This window comes from Lissotriton vulgaris, chromosome 8, assembly GCF_964263255.1.
Source record: "Lissotriton vulgaris chromosome 8, aLisVul1.2, whole genome shotgun sequence".
In the NCBI taxonomy this organism is placed as follows: Eukaryota; Metazoa; Chordata; class Amphibia; order Caudata; family Salamandridae; genus Lissotriton; species Lissotriton vulgaris.
This window is the reverse complement of record NC_141696.1, coordinates 1278356748-1278378879: the sequence shown is the minus strand read 5'-3', so window position 1 is coordinate 1278378879 and position 22132 is coordinate 1278356748. Positions and strand designations below refer to the sequence as shown.

At 44.0% G+C, this 22132-nt stretch overlaps 1 protein-coding gene across 1 annotated transcript in view; it reads right to left on the bottom strand.

Annotated features, from left to right (window-relative positions):
* The window catches only part of ZDHHC20 (zDHHC palmitoyltransferase 20), a 261337-nt gene that overhangs the window by 136504 nt on the left and 102701 nt on the right, over positions 1-22132 (bottom strand). Inside the window, exon 3 of the mRNA XM_086935201.1 lies at positions 12328-12422. Within this exon, the coding sequence (XP_086791327.1) occupies positions 12328-12422 (95 nt within the window). The remainder of the gene's footprint in view (positions 1-12327; positions 12423-22132) is intronic.

Here is a 22132-nt window from a genome sequence, read left to right as displayed (position 1 = left end):
GTCCAAGGCAGCATCCACTTTTCACTTCAGGCGGCACTGCGCAGAGGTGCTTTACTGCACTGAGTGCCCAATGTTATCGTGTGGGGATTGGTCCGGTCGAAAAGAGGCTGCAGGGTTGGACAGGGAGGCCAGTCGGTCTGAACCAAAAGGAGGGCTCAGGTCTCATGATGCTCCGAGACGTGGGGACACCTTTGGTCGACTTTTACTCGGGTCAGGGGAAACTGGTGCGGAGGCATCTTGAGTCGTCGGGTTTTTCACAGCCAGTAACAAGGTTGGGGATTTGCACACAGAGGCTGCAGGTGACATCGAGGCGTCCCCCACTAGCAAACCCAAGATGGGCTTCTACTCTGGACAGCTGAAGAACCACGCTGGCACTATCGGCCCACTTCAACTCAGGCAAGGAAGCACAGTGCAGTGGTGCTTTCCCGTGTCTGGTTTTTGGCAGTCCAGAGTCTTCGCAGTTCTTTTGGGGTGCCTGCAGGACAAAGGGAAGCAGCTCTGCTTCTCCACAAAAGTTGCTGGGTCTTGGGTGAAGGCTGTAAGTCCTCTAAGGCTTTTGGAGGCACAGGTGGCTACAGGATGAGACGTCTGTGGAGCAATTGTCCAGGACAGGAGACAGGCTGCCAGGTTTGGAACAAAGTCAGTTGCTGGTCTTCTGTTCTTGCTTTTGTGGCTCTTCAGCACCTGCGTTCCTTCAAATCGGCAGGATTTGATTTCCTGGTGCCAGGGGCTTCCCTAAATACTAGATTACGGTGTTAGGGGATTGTAGGGTAGTAGCTAATGGGCTACCTAACCGTGGGGTCACTATGTCCACTAAATGACCACTTCCTGTGGGCAGTAGGCATAACCATTTTCCAGAGTTCCCAAGTTTGCCATCAAAAAGATGGCAGACATCTGCTTTTCGTATTCACTTCAGATAGTCCACCTTAGGGGTAGAACTAGCCTGAAGGAGAACACGCATCTCTTACTACTAATTTTACCCCAGTCCAGGTGGCAAATGACCCTGGACGCCGGGTGGAAGACTATAGGGGGGTGGGGGGGGAGGCTGGAGGTGGGGGTGTTGGCATCTTCTCCTGTGAGTGTAGCCAGATTTGTATGCCAAAGGTGGTGGGCTCTTTGAAGCCTCTGTCTTGGAATGCTATTGTGCAGGTCATCCTGTGGGAGGGGGTGTAAACACCTTTGCCCGAGCAGGCGTTGTTCTGGACCTGCTGCGAGCAAAGGCTCTCCCCCTGGGGGTCAGTTACTCATCTGTGGTGGCAGGCTGGCTGGGACCAGTCAGTCAGCACACTAGTAGTTGGTAGGTTTTCAGGGGGCACCTCTAAGGTGCCCTCTGGGTGAAAGTATAAATACATCATCACTGGAATCAGTCTGGGTTTATGAAAACAAACGACGTGTTTGATACCAAAACACAATATGTTTCAGTGAAGCCATTATTTAGTGGGGTAACTCGTTTTTACCAGTCCCCAATAGATACCTTACGCTGGCTTTCCTGTTCACTTGTACTGTCAGTAATTGAACTGGCCAGCACACGGGCGTATCTTCTCATGCAGATATGTCCACACATGTAATATAATGCACCCTACCTTAGCGCTGTAAGGCCTGTCAGAGTGGGTGACTTACAAATATCACAAGCAGTGTTGGGGGAACATGGCACACAAGTGTGTGCCATGTTAGGTTTTCACTTTTTAGAGCACCTGGTCATACAGCCTGCAGTTGATCCCTTAGAGTGGCATAAGTTATGCTGCAGCTCTTTAGGACACGCTTTAGAATCTTTGACCTGGCAGCAGGAACCCAGTGCACTTCAGTCAAAGTTACATCAAATAACAGTCAAAAAGTGTGTGTGTGTGTGGGAGGAACAAAAAAAACTGTTTCCTACAATAAGCCAGAGAGACATACCTTCTAGAGAGAAAGCCACTTCTTTTAACCCCTTCCATGCGGCCGCGATTCCCCTTGTGTGCTGTAAACAACACGAACAGGGGCGGGCCGTGACAAACCCCAGCCGTCATCAGCACACGAGCACCGTAGTGCATGACGGCTGGGGTTCGTCATCAGCATGGAAGGGGCTAGAGAAGCTCCAGGCAGGGACAACAATATTTACACTCCGTTTCACACATGTGGATACGCCATCACAGACAGCTCAAGGAAACAAACATGTTCTGCTAACTACTGGGCAGGAATTTTTAAAGCAAGAGAAGACGTATTTTGGACATGAGATTGTGCAGAGGACAAACTATAGTTCATGCACATCACAAAAGTTCGTTTGAATAATGGTGTAGTGCAGAGGATTACATCAGTCTCAAAAAACACAGGGAACCTGCAATATAGCCACCAGATGCAAAAGTGAAATCTGGCCCTACTTGGGACCCATGGGCTTTTAAAACTGTAATACGGCAACTGTTAGGCTGATATATGGAAATAATAAATCTAAAATAACCAATACATCTTCACATTGACTGCAATGTTACACGGAAAATAATGGCTTTAAATTCTAGGACAATAGTTGAATACACGCTTCTCTCTCTCTAGCAAAGTCTTCCTTTGCTGCAGTCTCATGAAGTATAGAAAGAAATGTACTTCAAGACAGGCTGCAATTATGGGAGAACCAGGGTGCACTTAGGACCCTGCGACTTTGAACATCACATGCTTGGAAGTTTCTATTGCACAAAATCCAGACTGATGATAAACAAAAATTCACAGGGAACCATAAAATATTTTCCATATTTTGCATAACTTGCATCATAATGACCGGCTCAAACCACTCTGCATAGCTTTACCATTCTCCATCAGAAGCAGCCTTGGCTTGGATGTGTTAAAAACTGTTTTGGAGAAGCCAATGATTGAAGCAGTTGTTCTCTCTGAGGTGCAACTTACAACTGACGCTGACGGGAATTGGAACGTTCAGATTTTTCTTTCATAAACTGAATGTTCATTGAACAATGGACAACAGTAAAGCTGCCCCCTGTTGTTTTGGGCAGTCATAATGATGGCGACATCCATACATCTTTAGGTTGTAGGGTCAATGCACTGCCTTTAGTTTTCTGTTGTTTTTAGTTCAGACTGATCTAGTTTAGGTGCTGCTGCTGGGTGACACTTTCCGTCTTTAGTGTCCTTTTGCAATGATTTAGAAGTGTGACCAATGGGCCATTGGTTACATCCCCACCGCACATTCTTTGTTGGTTCCTATTAGTAAATAAGGACTCCTGTGTTTTTACTTTAACAATGTTTTATTGTTTCAACTGTCGTTTTTTTATGATTATATTCATCATAAGTGATTTTCAAATATTTTCGTGAGATTATTTCTTTCTCTTGTCATACGCATTTGTTTTCAAACATATGTATATTTATGCGCTCCGATGCATTTCGGGCAACACCTGCCCTTCCTCAGGGAGCAGTGGCTGTTAACAATACAAATATAATCACAATCACAATCCACGTATTTGCATACATCCATGATATCATAGCTGTACACAATGTGAAATTACGCCATGCAGAGAACTTAATAAAATATTCTGGTGTGTTGTGAATTAGTGTGACCAAAGTACACCCGTGCCGTGATATGTATGCTGAATAAAAGCTAAAACAAACGCACTCACGTGGGAGTCTGTCTGCGTCTTATGTTGCGACTCTGTATCAAGAAAAGATAGCCGCGGGTCAATATCACCGTTCCACATGATGTATGTTAAATTAACCGAGTGGCGCTCGGTTCATATTACTGACCTTAATCAGATTCCATTCTGCTGTACGGATATCGTTCTGCTGTACGTGTATCGCTGCGCTCTACAGGTCACGCAGTCTGCCGGTGTTTGTGCTCCCGTGTTCGTTCGTGCAATGTTACTTCCGTGTTGTGTTGACTATAGATAAGGAGAACATACTACGCTCCGCGGGTTTGAGAAAACAGACTATGTGTTTAGAAGATGCTGGTTACCCCAGAAGGATTTGCAACTGACATACCGAAAACCAACGGATCGTAACAATATGTTACACCATTCAAGCTTCCACCAAAACTCATTAAAAGATCATTTGCCGTTATCTCAAATGACCAGAGTCAAACGAATTACTTCAGATCCCCAGAAAGCAACAGTAAGAATAAAGGAAATGGGAGAACGTTTCAAGGAGAGAGGATACCCAGAACCCACTATCAGAAACGCTGAAAAGAGCATACTCATGAAAACAAGGGAAGAGTTACTCACTCCAAAAGTCAGAGCAGACAAACAAAGGATTGTAGCAGTTTCCAAATTTTCTACATCAAGCAGTCAATTCAAGAAAACAATAATCAAACATTGGCCAATGTTAAACTTGGAACCTGACTTTAACAACATTTTCATGTCAACTCCACTGTTCGCTTACACCAGGGGCAAGAATTTGGGAGAGATACTCAAACAAAAAAAACCAAATTTAACAACACACAGAGGAACACGGCCGTGTTACAACTGCAGCAACTGCAATAATGTCATCCAAGGCAAAGTAATAACACACCCAATGAGGGGACATAACATTAAACTAAATGTCACAGCAACCTGTGATACCTCCAACGTTATCTATCTACTTAAATGTCCCTGTGGAAAGGTATATATCGGCAAGACAGAGAGAAAACTCAAGACACGAATAGTGGAACATAAATCCAATATTCGCACTAAGAACAGCAAATCTACGGTTGCATCCCATTTCATGGAAGCTCATCACAATATCTCTCAATTAAAATTCCTGGTATTAGAAACCATCGAAAGAAAGGAAGGAAGAGACAATAACCAATTCCTTTTGCGAAGAGAGAATCACTGGATCCATTTGTTGGGATCCTTGAAACCGAACGGACTCAATGAACGGATCGAAATGTCTTGTTATTTATAATCTGTAAAGACTATGTCCATCATGATTTATCTTGCAAGTAGGCAATATAGCCTACAACATGGTCATTGAGGTGTATAGTTGTGAGAATTCAATATCAATTGTCACATCATGAAGTCTACACACATCACATGATACATTCACACGATCCTGCAGTCAGTTTGTTTAACTGGTACACATCGTCAACTCACTATTGAAACAATACACATAACACAGCATTTTTTCTTTAGATCCGTTTATTATTCCCACTTTCTTCTATTATTTCTTAACCCCCGCTTTTGTGATCTACTAGCGCGCTACACACTCTTGTCGACTTCAAACCAGCATCCTCTAAACACATAGTCTGTTTTCTCAAACCCGCGGAGCGTAGTATGTTCTCCTTATCTATAGTCAACACAACACGGAAGTAACATTGCACGAACGAACACGGGAGCACGAACACCGGCAGACGGCGTGACCTGTAGAGCGCAGCGATACACGTACAGCAGAACGATATCCGTACAGCAGAATGGAATCTGATTAAGGTCAGTAATATGAACCGAGCGCCACTCGGTTAATTTAACATACATCATGTGGAACGGTGATCTTTTCTTGATACAGAGTCGCAACATAAGACGCAGACAGACTCCCACGTGAGTGCGTTTGTTTTAGCTTTTATTCAGCATACATATCACGGCACGGGTGTACTTTGGTCACACTAATTCACAACACACCAGAATATTTTATTAAGTTCTCTGCATGGCGTAATTTCACATTGTGTACAGCTATGATATCATGGATGTATGTAAATACGTGGATTGTGATTATATTTGTATTGTTAAGAGCCACTGCTCCCTGAGGAAGGGCAGGTGTTGCCCGAAATGCATCGGAGCGCATAAATATACATATGTTTGAAAACAAATGCGTATGACAAGAGAAAGAAATAATCTCACGAAAATATTTGAAAATCACTTATGATGAATATAATCATAAAAAAACGACAGTTGAAACAATAAGACATCCATACATCACCAGGACCCATAAAACACCTTTCATATTTCACAGGGCCAGTAAAATATGGGTTTTAAACCACTGCATTTTTTTGCAATATAGACCCTCAAACAAGGTGCATGTGCGGGGGATGTGGGCCTGTTTGTGGAGGGCGGGTGTGTAGAATGCCACCAACCTGGAGGGCATAGTGTCATGTCAAACACAACAATAATAATAGTAACAGTAATAGTGAAGCACAAGGTTTATGACCGTTATTTGTTTTTAATTCCGTAGTGACCGATGTTGAATAAACCTTCCTTTATTCGTTCGCAGGGCTCAATTGCTACTCGGTACTTCCACAGCTGATTAATTTCTCATCATACTTTCTGAATCAAAAAAAACTGGGTTGTCCTTTATAAGTTGGCCTAAACCTACACTTTGCCCAGCTTTGCTATTTTCACAGATGTTGTTTTAACTGTAACCCACCTAAAGAGGTTCTGAAACCACTTCATGTATTCAAGCCTTGTATATAGTTTCCTTCTTTCTGATGTGCTGTTGAAATTACACATTTACCAGTGACTTCCTTAAAATACGCGGTCTGTCTTCCTTCTGTTCTGTTAGAAGCCATGTACTTTACAGCACAGCAATACAGGACTGCATCATGGACATGTTGGTGAGCAATCGTGTTTACACAAGTCCACCCTGACAAGCTTATGATAGTTCTGGTGTAATAGACTAAAGGCTGCGTGGCCCTCCTCTCTACAAGGTGTGACTCACCAATATTTCAACATGCACCACTTAATTCTTGTGACGTGCACGCTCTTCTCATGCCACCAAATGCAAACAAAGTCCCTCAAAACCCTCTGCATCTTATGCAGAAAAGCTGATCTCTGAGGCTTGGGGACCTATTTTTTGGATGGGGAGATGAAAGAAGGCGAGCTCCCCATGGGGGTGGGGAGCGGGGGGGGGGTTGACCTTATTAATTGTAGTGATGATGAAGCTTCAGGCTACTGCAACTAGCATTATGGCAAAGCAACTTCCTTGTAGTGTACTGTGGTTAAGATGCAGAACTGATTGTCTGAGATGGAGCGAGAGTGTAGTGTTCATGGCTAAAACTGGACTGAGATACAGTGTGATGTAATTTTCTAGAATCTCTATATGCAAGACTTTGAATACTCGGCGAGTATTCTACGTCATTCAGATGGAGGAACAGCTGTTAATGACTGCACAACATTGTGTGTGTGTGGCAGCTCTGTATGTAACAAACAAGCATGAAAACTTACCTAAAACGACGTCGCATGTTCTTCAGTGGTGAAGTGATCACTACACATTAATTGGCGACAAGCTGGAGCTGCTACAGAACCCAGCATTATCCAGAAAGCTACAAGACACAACTGTGATCCAGAAAGTCCAAACGCAAGTTAAGCCACATTTATTCTGTATTTGGGCCTTATGACTAACTGTAGTGGCAAAACCAATTGCCATGTCAAATGTGCATAGTTTTGAAAGCACCTACAGGGCCGACTGCAAGCATGTGCACGGAAGCGGAGCCCCTTACGTTACACCACTAGACATCCGCCATCTTAACTTTGTAGTCTGTGCATTCCAGCATCATAACCAGTAACAGCGTAAGAGCCCATACCAGCAGAAAAGTTGTGTGCAATGGGTGCAGCCATTTTTAATTGGGAAAGTTTTCAATTCAACACGTCATTTTCAATTGGGATACTAAGTGCGGATGGGTGACTATCTTGGAAATTTATGCATGCATTTACCTGCTGTCATTTTGAATTGAGTCCAGACAGTGAAACACTATAAAATTAACTTTATAAAAAAAAACACACACACACACACACACACACACACACACACACGACTACATTTTGATAGTTGTAAGTGGAGCCTTGCAGGTTAATGGGCGGCGCCATTTTGAGTTGAGCTCTACCAGACTTTTTTTTTTAGCAGTATCCTAGTAAATCATTATACCAGCAGCAAGGGTACATTTCGTTATGGTATCTAGATTTCTATACAGTCTAGATAAGTTGGGAAAATGTACACGCCATACATATTATTGAATGAAATATACATGGCTATTTTAAGTACAGAGATACAAGGAAGTCATATATTCTTCAAACGTACAGCATTGAGTGTCAACTGCTGGTTTTTCAGTAACGCACACACTTATGTGCTGTGTTCCAGCTATGTATTCATCAGAATTACTGTGATACATACACTATCATTTGCGTATCAACTTTACTGTGATACGCACACTATTATATGGCATGTCAACTCCTCATTGCTCAGTGACGCACACATTGCTTACTGCATATTTTACTCCAATTTACTCCTCATTCAACATACTGTAAGACGCACGCTTTTTGCATTTACATTTCAAGTTCAAATTTTCACTATACAATCAGTTAATCCACCACCACCACCGTTTCTTGAATCACAGCGGTGTGGAGGAACCAGTTCATTGCGTTCAAAACGTATTTGGGAGCAATAGGAGCTTCAAGATTTCGCCCTGAGCAGAAAAATGTTTTACTGTTATATTCATTAGGCTTTGAAGGGCGTGACATTTTTAAAAATTTACCTGAAGTGGAAGGAGCGGATTAAGAGCAGATGGATAAATACACAGACTGTGTAAAGAAGCTAGAATTGCGAATCGACATCCAACCTAGCATAGTGGATTTACAACACAAATTCCTTTTGAGGAAACCGGTTGGGGTAAATGTGGACATGTATCGGTCAGCACTTGAAAGACTTGTGGCAGATTACAATTTCGCAAATTTTTTGGACCGGCTGGCCTGTGACCAATTTATAATTCAGTGTACAAAGAAAGCAATGCAGCAAAAACTAATGTTTTCAGCTAATCCAACTCAAGACAAAACACTGATCAAAGCTAAAAGTATACAAATGTCAGATCCCTGTGAAAAACTGGGAGAAAAAAGGGGGTGGTAAACGTTAAATGGCAGTAAGGGAAAGCCAATGTAAAGGATTCTGTTTTTTCCAAAGATGTTACAAAACCAGTAAAGAATTTCTTTAAGCAAATTAATATGTGTTTTAGATGTGGAAATGTATCAGATTTCAGGAGTAAGAAACAGTCTAGCGAAATGACCCATCTTATTGCAATTTCTTCAAATTACATTTCTTGTGACCCATCTTATTGCAATTTCTGCAAATTACATTTCTTGCCGAAGTATGTCAGAGCCAGTGAAACAGATAAGTAGGGGTAACAGTGTAGTAGCAAACCTGTGGGGGGGTGGGGGGGGGGGGGGGGAGAAGGTTATGATGGTCACTTAGAGAAACTTCAGGAAGAAATCCAGGATATGGTTTTATTGGTTAGTTAACCTCTTGGGTGCCCATGACTAGCTCAGCTCGTCATGCAGCACGGTGGCGCTGTGGTGATGACTAGCTGAGCTCGTCATAACAGTTACGGAACGCCTACGCTGGGATAATTCCCCCGCTGTGCTGGGCGTTCCATTTGAACGGGCGTGGTCATGAAGAGCTTAGCTCTTCATCAGCACAGCATCACCGTGCTGCATGACGAGCCGAGCTCGTCATGAGCACCGAGCGTGGCCCCCGTGCCGCGGGGTAATTAGCCCCGCGGCGATGGGGTTAAGACGCAGTAGGTACAAGCAACTGTCTACCTGTGTGGACCCATATGCGGAAATGCAGATGGGTGACAGATAAGTAAAACGGTTAGTGGATTCAGGAGCTAGCATAACTATGGTCACAAGAATTATTCAATGAGCTTCGGCCGGGTTGAATTTTAGAACCCCCGATCATGCTCCAGTATCATATGAAGACAGACATATCGATCTTTCAGGATTTTCTGAAGATGTTTTGTTTTTTTTGGAAAAGGAGGACTTTTGGGAAAATATATATGGAGGTCAAAGGTCTGTATTTTAGGGTGGTTTCACCAAGGTCTTTAAAATGGTCTTGAGGCCTGGCACAAAAGACCAATACTCTATAGTTGGAGAAAACCTACTAGAAGTGTGGGGGAAATTTATTTCGATGTTTTCAGATCAACTAGGAACCACTAAAGGGTTCCAACACAAAATCTACATTAAAGAAGGACCCATACCGGTTAAACACAAACTATGCAGTGTGCCATTCTCCATTAGGGAGGATCTTGAGAAACAGTTGTGCGACAACGGAATCATCGAACCTATTGAATAGTCCACTATGGCTGTCACCATTCATGGTAGCTCGAAAAAGGAATGCGGAATTGAGAGTTTGTGTGGATTTGCGTAGTCTTAATAAGGTTATTTTGATAGATTCACATATCTTCCTATAATATCTGATCTGCTTGCTGTAGTGACTGGTGCGAAGTGGTTCAATAAGTAAGACCTAGCATCAGCCTACCACCAGGTGGTGCTAGAACCATAGTCCAGACATTACTTCCCATTGGAACATTCCAATATCGCAGGATGCCGTTCGGGTTAGCCTCAGTGGCAATCACATTCCAGAGAATAACTTAGCAGGTGATCAGGGACATAAAAGAAGTAATCATGTTTTAGGATGTTGTATTGATATTTGCAGAAACCAAGGGGGAACACAAAGCTATTCTTGGCCATGTGTTAACCATCGTGCAGGAGAAAAGGGAGAAAAATGGGAACACATAAGCTAAAGTGCTAATCACAATAAGCAGCATAATCTAATCGGTGTGCGGTATACTACACTGTGCAAGTAAGATCAAGGTGAGGCACCTAGAAAATAATGCCCGCTCAGCATTATGCAGCCCCATGATGGCAGATTTGTTCTGATAGTTTCTGCTGGAAGAGATTCAGTAAGGGAGGACTCCAGGATTCAAAGGGATAGTGATTATAATGATAGGATGTGCCAAAGGTGAGATATAGGATCTTTAATGGCAGCCATATTTAAGAGGAGGGGGAGGGAGATATATCCTTTTCACAGACTTGACTAAGACATCAAGCCAAGTGCAGAGAGCTACAGTAACAGAGAAAGGAGCTTATTGGCTTAGACATGGAAGTTGTGAACTAGTCCAATGCAAGACCTCAGGTAATTGGCTAACACAGACTGTATATCTCCTTGAAGATGGCAGCTGCTCAATTTTATTTAGGACAATAGACTAATGGCTCAGAAAGCACAATGTTGACTTCGGGACCTTAGCGGTAGATGCTGCAGAAGGGTGATAATGGAGCAGGATGACCAGTCAAAAAATGGGTTGAGATGGGGTTTGTCAGTATGCGGCGCTTGCATTTTAACATATGCTTTCTTGCTTCACTTTCCCCTTTTACCCCTTTTATTAGTGTTCTTATTCAGTGCATTTGAGTTCTAGTGAGGTAGTGTTTCACACATGTATGTGTTGAGATTTTTTCTTCTAATAAAGAATTGTTGGTGACTGGTGGTATGTTCTTTCTTGAAGTCCTATCCCCGATTTCTTGATTCTGCCCCATTTGCACGTATTTGTGTGGTACAGTCAACACACACATACAGAAAGAAAGAGATGCAAGGTTCCCATCTTGGAGAAATACAGCCACAGCATTTCATACCTTAAGAAAAGAGACTGAAGGCCACTGATCCCCTAAGTTTTAGAAGCACTGAATTATCTTCAGACCTTCAATGCAGTGTTCGCATCTCTGAGTGCCACATATGCTACAGTACAGGCTGGTATTACCAGTAGATAAAAGTTACAGATCATGGCGTGCTTCAGGAGAACTAAACTATGCTACTCTTCAATAAGCTGCATCCCTGATTCATTAGAGATCCTTAATGGCAATTATAAATATTGGCTGTGGAAACTGAAAGTTTTTTTGCAATGTGCTTGATGCAGTACGAGAGGGGCAACGTTGTTCCTACCTCCACCATTTCTTTGGCTATTCCTGAATTATAGAGTCTCTTAAACAGATTCATTAACAGAGACATACATTACTTGCTTAAAAGGTTTCACTTCCAAATTACTGAACTTTCTACGGAACTCAACAATACCTCAGAAATCTTGGTCACCCTCAGGGTGGAAAATGAAAGAGACTCATTTGCAACGTGAACAGTTTTCGTAAAGGAAGTGTAAAAATTGCCACAACAGTTTAAGTTATAATACTCCAATCTAACTTTTCTGTAGAGGGGATTAAAAAAGGTACTCCATTAGAATTTCAGTTCTGTGTTAGAAACTTGTAAGCACTACTTTCTAACTGAATGTTCTTCATTGCACTTCAAGGTATTCTTTGGGCACATTGGTTTGGCCTGTTGAATTCGGTTTCGTTCTGTGACCATAACTGGGTTGGTATCATGGTATGTGGCGTTAAATTCCATCAACAAAAAATATTCCACATAATGTAGCATTTTGAATTATTGGCATCAATTTTTCTGCTTCAACCTATAGCCACATTCGACTTGGGGTTTGACGCCTCATTGAGGTTTCAATACATTAGTAAAGTGGTGCGTTGAGAATGTATTTTAAATAATGACAATCACATGGACAACTATAATTTCCTTTAAAACGGAACTATGAAAATCGAGTTCTGCAAAATGTTTCAAAGTTAAAATTACCTCTTTGGATGGGGCAGCTGTAGGCGCAAATATAGTCTTCCAGTACGACCACACAAACATGACAAACGAAAGGTGAAAAATCACGAGGTAGACCACTGCAACCAAATCAAATAAGTATTATTTTAGAGAGAGAATCTGAAAACAATCGTACGTACCCACAGAAAAATGTGTAGGAGTGGAACAGACAGGTGTTTTTATATCAATTAAACAATTTATTTACGAGTAAATCATTCTATAGAAAGACTTGCCAATTTGGGATTACATCTCTGTACCAAGAATTCAGCACCCGAATGCTGTAACAAACCATCACAATCCATCATGAGTTTGTCAATGAATGTTAAACTACAAATACTGTTCATCAGATGGTATGTAGCTAGTCATAAAGCAATGTACATTTATGGTTGAAACATTGGGATCTCCCAAGAGGAAACATAAAAGACTACAGAACAAATACCAGCTTACTTAATTTAGGAAAACAAAAGCAAAGCACAAATGTGATCTTTAGAACAGCTACATTAAAAGAGAAGTATTTAAAAAACGTTCTTTCCAACAAGCTGGGACCTGCACAAGGAACCATACTCGTTTTCGTGACAGCACAACATGTCTGATGAACACAGGTAGCAAATGTTCATGCCTGGAGCGCATCATTGAAAAATAACAAAACATAACAGTATACCATCTTCTTAGAGAGTTTACTTACATATTATCCATTTATACCGGTCTGAGGTGAATAGCAAAAGGTACTCAAATTTACAGTACTGGTCTCAGATATTGAAGGAGATTAACTCTGACGTCAACTGTTTTGTTATGGATACTTGCATAACACATTTCTGGCACTGATCTAGCATCTTAGCATGGTGGCAAGTGTAGAATATAGCTACCTACATAGGATTGGTGTCTATGGGAAATGTTTTGGGGTGAGCATCAGTGTCTGAGGAGTCACAGGAGTCACAATAACGGGGATAGCGGCTCAGGTGATGGTTGTGTTTTTGTTTATTTGCAGTGCACGTCAATGAGATGTAAATTTTGAGGAACTGTTCATTCAAAGTGCTTAATCGTGGATCTGGCAAAACGCCCAGTGTTGTTGTGTTGCTCCGGAGTGTTTACCTGCACCCCTTGAGTGTCACTCAAACACCTCACTGAATTCCCTCTGCCAGGGCCGAGTAGCACTTGTTTTAAAATGTAAGTACCTATAAATTGAATTTGGTACCCAAGGCCAATTCTGTTAAACATTGCCCAAGAGATAGCTCCGATTAACAATTCATTTAGACATAGCTATGCGTGCATCCCTAGAGATGAAGGAAAGAAATCAAGAGCCTTGACCTTTATGAATGATATGCATTTACTATATGAGGTTAGGTCTCTTACAGCACAGAGGGTAACAAAGCACTGAGGTGATATGGGCATGGTTGGCTTAACATCTAAGGTCAACTGGACTAAGTACAGGTCCAGACGCCAGGACTTCAGAGTAGGGCAACCATCTGCTCCTCATTTATGGCAGGACCTCACCACTACAAGGAAAAAGACCAATTACAAAGTAAAAAGCAGCCCCAGCCCCAATAAACAAGAACAGCCCCAAATGGCACTAGGGCACTGGCACCATTCAGAACATTCCGAATGCTGATGGTTCAGCAAGCAAGTAGTCCAGTGGAACTTTTGCCAAGATGCGAGTTGCCTCTAATCATAATTACCACCTATCTTGCTCACCCTCCACTTAGGGCCTATTTGAACCCCTCCCTGCAACAGCTGAGTGCTTCCCAAAGAGAAACGAGAAAGAGTCCGCAGACTACAGATTTCCATGTTGACCAACCACTTCACTTCTTTCTGGTTTACACACTTTTGAGAAATACTAAGCAGGAAGATCAGACTCTTTTAGGTACAGCAGTACCAAACTACGACAATGGTCCTTATTATTAACAGGCCTGTCTAGGGGGATTGATTTATCATACCTGGTTAAAACAGTTACGCCAGTATGGGGTTTTTACTGTGTGTGGTACACTTCATGTAATGAGCCTTCAAATGGAAAACAAGGAACTACATGCAAAATCATTTGCTACCCCAAGGACCACGTTTACCCAGGTTTTAACACATTGCACCAGGAGACCTCCAAATAATATTTCAGTAGGTTTGACCTCTTAGACACGTTTTGGGGAAAATAACAGAGGTGGACTGTTAAACACGCATTTCAGAAATCCGATCTTTGCACAAATTTACGTTTGCTCAAGGATCAGAATTCAAGTGGTTGAGATATCGAGACGCAACTTTTGGAACGGAGAAAAAATATACCATATATTGATCAGCTGAAAGACTATACCATAGTGTGGAATATTGTAACACGGAAGATGAGCATTTCATATTTGGTATCCTCTTTAATGGCAATGTTGGATTTTAAATTACAATATTGAAAAATGCCACTTTTAGAAAGATAGTAATTTCCTGCCTTTGCCTTTTGGTGCCTGCCACCAGTGTTAGGTCACAAGACCAGTTATAACTGGCAATCAGACTTTGTGAACTCCTTCCAGACAGTCAGACAATAGAGAATTAGATGTGCCTGAATGGGCCATCTGCTGGCAGGATGAGGGGGGCGGAGCTGGACACAGCCCCACTTGCAACTGAATAGGCTGTTCTCTGCCTTCACACAAAGTTCTTCTCACCACTGTATCACTCATGCAGTCAGCTTGGAACCAGGGCAGGGAGTCAGGAAATTTCAAGCACTTCAAAGGAAAACCTCTAGAAACTTCTAATGACTTCAAGGAAGGCACCAGGTGTAAAAATAGGACCCCAATCGCTACATCTCACTTTCTTGACCGGCAGAAGGATTCTTAGAGAACCCACTGAGGCCAACCCTGCTGTTTGAGCCCTGCTTCTTCACCTAAACCCAGGACTTCCGGAATGACCCAAAGGGCTAGTTTGCAGAGTCCCAGGGACATAATAGGCTTCCACCATCTTGAACCCACACCTCGATTCAACCCAAGTGAGTCCTGAACCCCTGAGTGGAGTCCCTTCGGTCCTGGACCCTTTGTTGTGGTGTAAAGGTGCCCAGATAGCCAAAATTTGAAACTTGAGAAAAAGAAAATTTTTCGCTAACACTTGGTCTAAAAATCGAGAGAAGACAGAGACCAACCTGCTTGCCTATCCACCCAAGGTGCATCATAATTTTGCCCAACTTTGAAGCAGCTCCCACCACTTTCATAGCAAATCCTGTTAAGCAGTCCTTCGCTAAAGGGGTATCCGGTCACCTGGAACTCTTGTTGGCCAGTCTCCTGCCGCATCCTGCTGGAGATTTTTTGACTTCCATAAAGGTGACTAAAACAGAATGTAGAAATCTTCACCGCCATTTCTTCCAGAGTCCCCCGATGACGACGCTCCCTCCTCGGATATAGTCTGCAGCCTTGTCCTACTGAACTTTAACTTCTCAGAACGTTTTCACCAGAATTTCTTCCATCTCCGAAGGTAAGTGCCGACTGGGTCCAATCCATGTCTTGTACTGATCTATACTTTATTGCGGTCAGTCATATTTTTTACTTTCCAGTCTTGTGCGACTAGATGTACACGGTTGGCACTTTGATCTTTTAGGTGCCAGCTTTTACTAAAAACGTTTAAAATTCCTAACTCCGTTTCTACTGATTGGATTTTAGTTGTTTTGACGTCAAATTTATTAAAATGTACTCTTTTTCAAAATGTGTGTGTGATTTTTCTTGGTGTTGTTTTTTTCACTTTATTACTGTTTGAGTGCTGCATAAATACCTTCCACATTGCCTCCAAGTTAAGCCTGACTGCTTTTTGTGCCAAGTTACCCATGGTTAAGAACAGATCAATTTAGTAACTTTGTGGTTCACCCTGCCTTTGATTGTGGTGGTTGCTAAACCAGGATTCACATCCCGGTCAACCAACAATCCAATTTCTTACAATGATCCTGCACCATCCCCGCGATGAACCACAGGTATCGACCTGCTCAAGTTTGAGCAAATTAACACTAAAAAGCCACCATTTTCTATTGTTACTTGAACCACAATGAAAATTTCAAACATTTCTAGAGGCAGACACCGAAAAAAATCATACAAGTCTTGTACCGGTCAAAAAACAACATTTATTTCTATTATAATGAAGTGCTGAGAAGACACCTCCTTGCCAGTCTCTATACCTGGAACAAGTTGCACTGCGCCAAAGTGTAGGATTCTATGTACCTTTGAAAAAAATCCTGGTTGGGGCCTGGCAAGTTTGAAGGACACAGATTATGGTACACAAATACCTCTTTTTCCATTGGAAAGTCTATAAGGTACATAAATGTATGAAGGTGCCTTTTAACGAAAATAACAGTTTTGTAGTGCAGCTGGAAGGCAATCAAAATAAGTTAACACAATAAAATATTAAATTCGTCAGAAGTTAAAAAGTTGAAAAACAACCTTATGGTACATGATACAATGCCATCATATTGAAAATAACAGGCAAAAAAATTCCCTCAATCATTTTTTGAGGTCTCAATTAACATGCTTAGCCATACAAACTTACACCATTAAGCAGAACGACAATTCAGGAAAACAACCTCTGACAATTTGCCATCTCCTAGCATTAGATTTTCTTTTGCACGTAGTACCTCATGCAGTCAACAGAAACTGAAAATAAAAGTGTCCTCTCAGCAAATACCACATAGAAAGATGAATGCTTCACCACACTTCCTGGTATTACATTTAATACATGTTAGCTTAAGGCCTTGCCATTTTTGAGCCACAAACTGTGGGCATAAAAGGAAGAAATGCAGCATAATCTCTTGCAACAATCCATCACACTTGCAGGTAAAATCAGAAAGAGACCTACTAGTTTAAGTCCTTCAAGGCTGTAAGTATCGTAACAAGCATTTGCAATGCAATAGGTCTCGCATTTGCGAAAGTTTGAGCCATTGGCATTGTAAATGACAATGCCTATATTTCGGTTTTCAAAACCAACACATAAATAAAAGGCATTGTCATTTCCAATGCCAATAGCTCAAACTCTTGCAAATGGGAGACCTATTGCATTGCAAATGCTTGTTTGTGTTGGGAGGGGCAAGCTATACACTCAACATGGGGGGCAAAGATACTCTGTTGGCTCAAGATCCTGTGAATCTGGGCTTTCAGTGACGTTCAACCAGGCTGAACAGCAGCTGTGCTGCTAGACAACACGGTTAAAAGACAGTCACATTGACTAGGGCTAGCCAATAGCTCAGGCTTTGCTGAGATCTATCAGCTTTGCCAATGCTTGTTAACTTTGTGGACTCTCCACACGTCCATGATATTGAATATATCCATGTTACATAAGGCTCACAAAGCAGGGAGGACAAGTGTTACCTTTGTGTCTAATGAGGGGACCCGTGTCCCATTAGTCTTCTCCCTCAAGTATATATATGCATGGTGGTAATTCCCAAAATCCTAAGGACGCGGATGGGCGGACGCTCCTTTAGGTTCACTGCAGCCAAGTTATGGAATGGTCTACCCCTGTCCTTGAGAAGTAAAGAAGACCTCCCTTGCTGCAAAAAAGGTTTAAAAACTCACCTCTTCCCCAGGTCGGTGTAAAGCTATAAGGCAGTACAAAGTTGAGTATGGCAGACCAAGTCAAGCGGCAGGATTCCCTAAGGGTGACAGTTTAGCGCTATATAAATACGCCATACAATACAATATAATATTCAAAGCATTATCTTTTTAGACACTGCTATAATGCCATCAAATATTTCTGATTCATTGGTGGGATCATACACATTAATGGGCATGACAGTGTCTTGTGACACTCCCATGATGAATTCCTGTCTGCTGTTTGGGTCTAAATAAAACTTTTTTAAAGCTTTAAGAAAACTAACCATCATGACATACTGCTGCTTCTCTCGGGTATGTTCTAAAGGAGGGAAAATACCCATACTGTCCCCAACCAGAGGTGAAAGTTGGGGTTTACCTGCGGTCTAAAAAGGACTCATGCTAGAAGTCCATCTCAATTCCATGTCTTTGTAAGTAAGCCACTACCAGGTGGGACTTCTTTGGGTCATTAAACCACCTAACATTCCACAATGGTAGCTTGAGGGGCGTTTCAAATCATGTGGTTGTATTAATGATACAATGGGCTGGTGTTTACCGGCTACACTTGTAAGAAATGTCATTGCATTATACAGTGTAACATTAACTCCATAATACAACAGTTATCCTACCCAACCACACTGCATTCTCCAACTGTCATTGCAGATTCCCATCTTACAGTGGAAAATGTTAACGAAACAAACATTCCAGGCGATAAAACATATATGGGCGTGTGTCACCCAGCCTCCGACCCATAATCTGCAATTTACAATCTTTTGTATTGCTTTAGACTAGGGACATCAGATTGTTCACATTATATAGTTTACATAGATTAAGTAATCTTACCGAAATGACACCACTATCTCAACTGTAAGACAGGATCCATCAATTTCAGTCATGGAATCTGGGGGTAGGGCAAGGATTTTTGCTTTTTGTTTCCACTTTGTCTTTTTCTTTGGCCAGTCTTGTCTACCCTGTGTTCCAGCCCCTGTAGTGTCGAAACTGGTGATCACTGGGCGATAGGTCCCTGGCCCGTAAGCCATCCTATGAGCCTGATCTCTCATATCTGAGAACTGGATACTAACAAAAGGGTTTATGAACAGTGTTTTCCTGATCGCCTCAGGGACATGGCCGAAATGCAGACCTTAACAGCGGCTCTGTTGCCGCAAACAATACCCCTATCATCAGAATACTTCCATAACACACTGCATCCCTGATGGAATGCTTTAGCTGCAGGGCGAGTGTACACTAGTACACAGTACTGTGGCCCCTGTTGTATTTACTAGGCTGCAACTGAGGATGTGTTTGGGCAGGTTGGTGGTGGGGCCTAGCCACGGGGCGTCAGCATGGCTGGAGACTTGCCCAGCTAGTTGAGTCTGGGGATGGCATTACACCTTGTTTTTTTTAATATATCACTTTGTTCTACCAACCAATTAATTTCCAGCTGGCTCCAACTATGCAAGCCTTTAAAGAGGCTGTCCAACAAACCAGGGCATTTAGAACTGTACATTCTTTCAGGAAGCTCAGTTCTACGGTAAAGAGTGAGTCCAACCACCCAAGACAGGCCAGACTGTCGAAACAGCTTGGACCAACTTGTTCGGTTACCTGAAGGCCCATGCACACTAACTTTCCAAGGTATCTTAAAACCAAGACTACAACTCCCAGCATGCACTGCTCTGTGCAATGCACGCGCACGGAGCCGGAGACCAGGGGACGGACCAGCCCCACCTCTGGAGGATGCAGACCCCCGGAGAGTCCTACTCACCGCACTCGCAGCAGCCCCAGCGCTCAAGTCTCAGGTCCAGCAGCCACTGTACCGGTAGAGCCGGGCCAAGAGCACTGCAGGAAGTGACGCACACACGGCCCGGGTGGCTCTCGGCACTGGATGCGCTGCACCTGCTCCTGCAGAGCCGGACTCAGCAGACTCTCCCCGATCCACCCGGTCACCGCCTCTGCCGTTCCACCCGGTCACCGGGGCTGGGCTCTTCTGTGTGTGTGTTTGTTTTTGTATGGGTGTGTGAAACGCCGGGAAAGCAAAAGCACAGGGTGGGGGAGGTAGGGGGGGGGGGGGAGGGGTCTGTTAATTGTTTTTTGCCAATCTGTTGCTTCCAAATGGCAACGTACAAATCTTCAAATTAAGAGTCAAGTGGTAACAGACACCATGCCTTGGATGCACCTGCCAAATTTGCTTCATACTATATAAAGTCTCATTGGTTAAAAGAAAATATTGATCAAATATTGCCTTGATCAAGAATAGCCATTAGGAACCTTTCTGCCTGAAGCGCATATCCTGTACCTCATCCGGCCCCGAGGAGACACAATCGACTAAATATGGGAAGGTGAAACATTGCTGACACTTACTGGCCGTCCCGGGGGCTCCTGGGTGCCGCGGATCTGGAGTTGTGCCCTTGTTTGTTCCGGAGCCTCCGCGGCGTGCAGGACGGGGACTCGCCTGCGACGGTCGGCTGGAGTGGTGTGGTTACGCCGGCCCCGGTGGTGGAGAGGGGTCGGCTGAAGAGGCCGTTGTGCGGTTGTTCCGGTGGCGACTGACCGGGCCTGGTCTGGTGGCCCGAGGGCTCTGTGGCGGGGCACGGCCCGCCTCGGACGGGGGTAGACCGTACAGGAGGCTTGTCCCCCCCCTTTTGTTGCCTTGTCCGGCCATCTTGAAGCCCTTCGCTCGGATTCGGCGGGCAGTGCCCGTGAGACGGCAGAGCCAGCAACCCCTGTTTTTTGGTGGCCCATCTTTCTGCACCAAGATTGCCATTGCTGGGGTTTGAGGAGACTCCGGTGGGCTTTATTTGAACGCCCGGTCCAGAAGTTAAGGAGCGGAGAGTCCCTGCTGCACTGACAAGATGGCCGCCGGCGCCCCGGGTCCCGGACCTGCTTGGGGCGGCGAACCTAGTTTGTCGAACCACACAATGGCGGAGGCTTGTGGGTGTGAGCCCACAATCGGCGATGTCTTGGCCGCCCTATGTTCTCTGCGTGCGGCCATGGCCTTCGACGCTGGTACGCGAGATAGTGGTTCTGCCGCCGTGCCTGTTGGCCCGTCCCCCATGAATGCGGCTCAACTGATGGTGTGTGCTGCTTTGCCCCCCTCGGCTGCTGCGGAGTATGATGCCGCCGTGCACCTACGTGATTGTATGTCAGCGGCCCCGAATCTCCAGGAAGTTTCAATTGTGGCGAACATGAGCGAGGGCCCCACGTTGGGAACCGTTCACGCCAGTCTGGCTGGGGAGCCCGGCAGATGCTTGGTTCGAACTGCTTTAGTGAGGTCCCGCGGCTGCCTTGCAGGGGTTACCTCGCTGTTTTGGATGGCGGGGCCGCACCCGGTCTGTTTGCTGCTCCTGATGTTGCTACTTGACAGTCTGGTCTGCCGCAGCCACTACTTGCTTTGCTGTCCGAGACTGGGGTCCTCTAGACTGCACCCTTGGCCTGCCCTGTATCGATCCTGTGTGTACTCCATGTCGAACTGTTTGTTACCTACCACCTTATTGCGCACGAAAGCTATGATAAGGACAGGGGTGAGACAGTATTGCTTCGGCGGACTACTGGTTAATGTACGTGGATGAGGACTACCCGCAGCTGTGACAATATGGCCCATTCCTTTTCCTGTTCCTGATAATTGAGGTTGTGTCTTTCTCGCTTTGATGTGGTTTTCAGTTGTGTTCTGGTGGGGGGTAGGAGCTGAATGGTCGATTGCAGATATCCTCTCCCACTGGATCCCTTTCCCCTTTCCCTTTTCTTCTTCTTTTGGTCGGTTGTGTTCTTTTTCTTACTTTCTGATTCTTCTATATTTCGGGTTCTATTTAGGGTGACAGGCACGCTGCTGGGGGGGTAGGCCGTAGCCTTCTGCAGGGGTGCAGGGTGGTGTGGGAGGGATGGGTCTTTCTGTTGTTGGTTTTCCTTTAGTTCTATGGCTCTTTTGTGTCCCTTTATCGGGGCGCGGTGTCTGCGCGCATCTTCCATGGAGTGTTAGCGGATAGTGAAGCAGTGGCTTTCCCGCTTCCGCGATATTGATTGCACATACAGCATGTCTTACAGGACTTGGCCCGATAGCGGGTCCTCCAGTTCTGCGTGCTTTATTCGCCGTGGGGCGAGTGCAATGGCGCCGCGTTCTTGCTTTCCCTTTTTCTGACATTCTCTTCTCTACCCCTCCCCTCTTTTTCTCTTTACTTGGGTTAGTATATTGGATAGCTATTACGTTGCTGCTCTGATTCTTCTGATCCGTGCCAGCTCACATTCAGGCGGTGACGGGTGTGTGG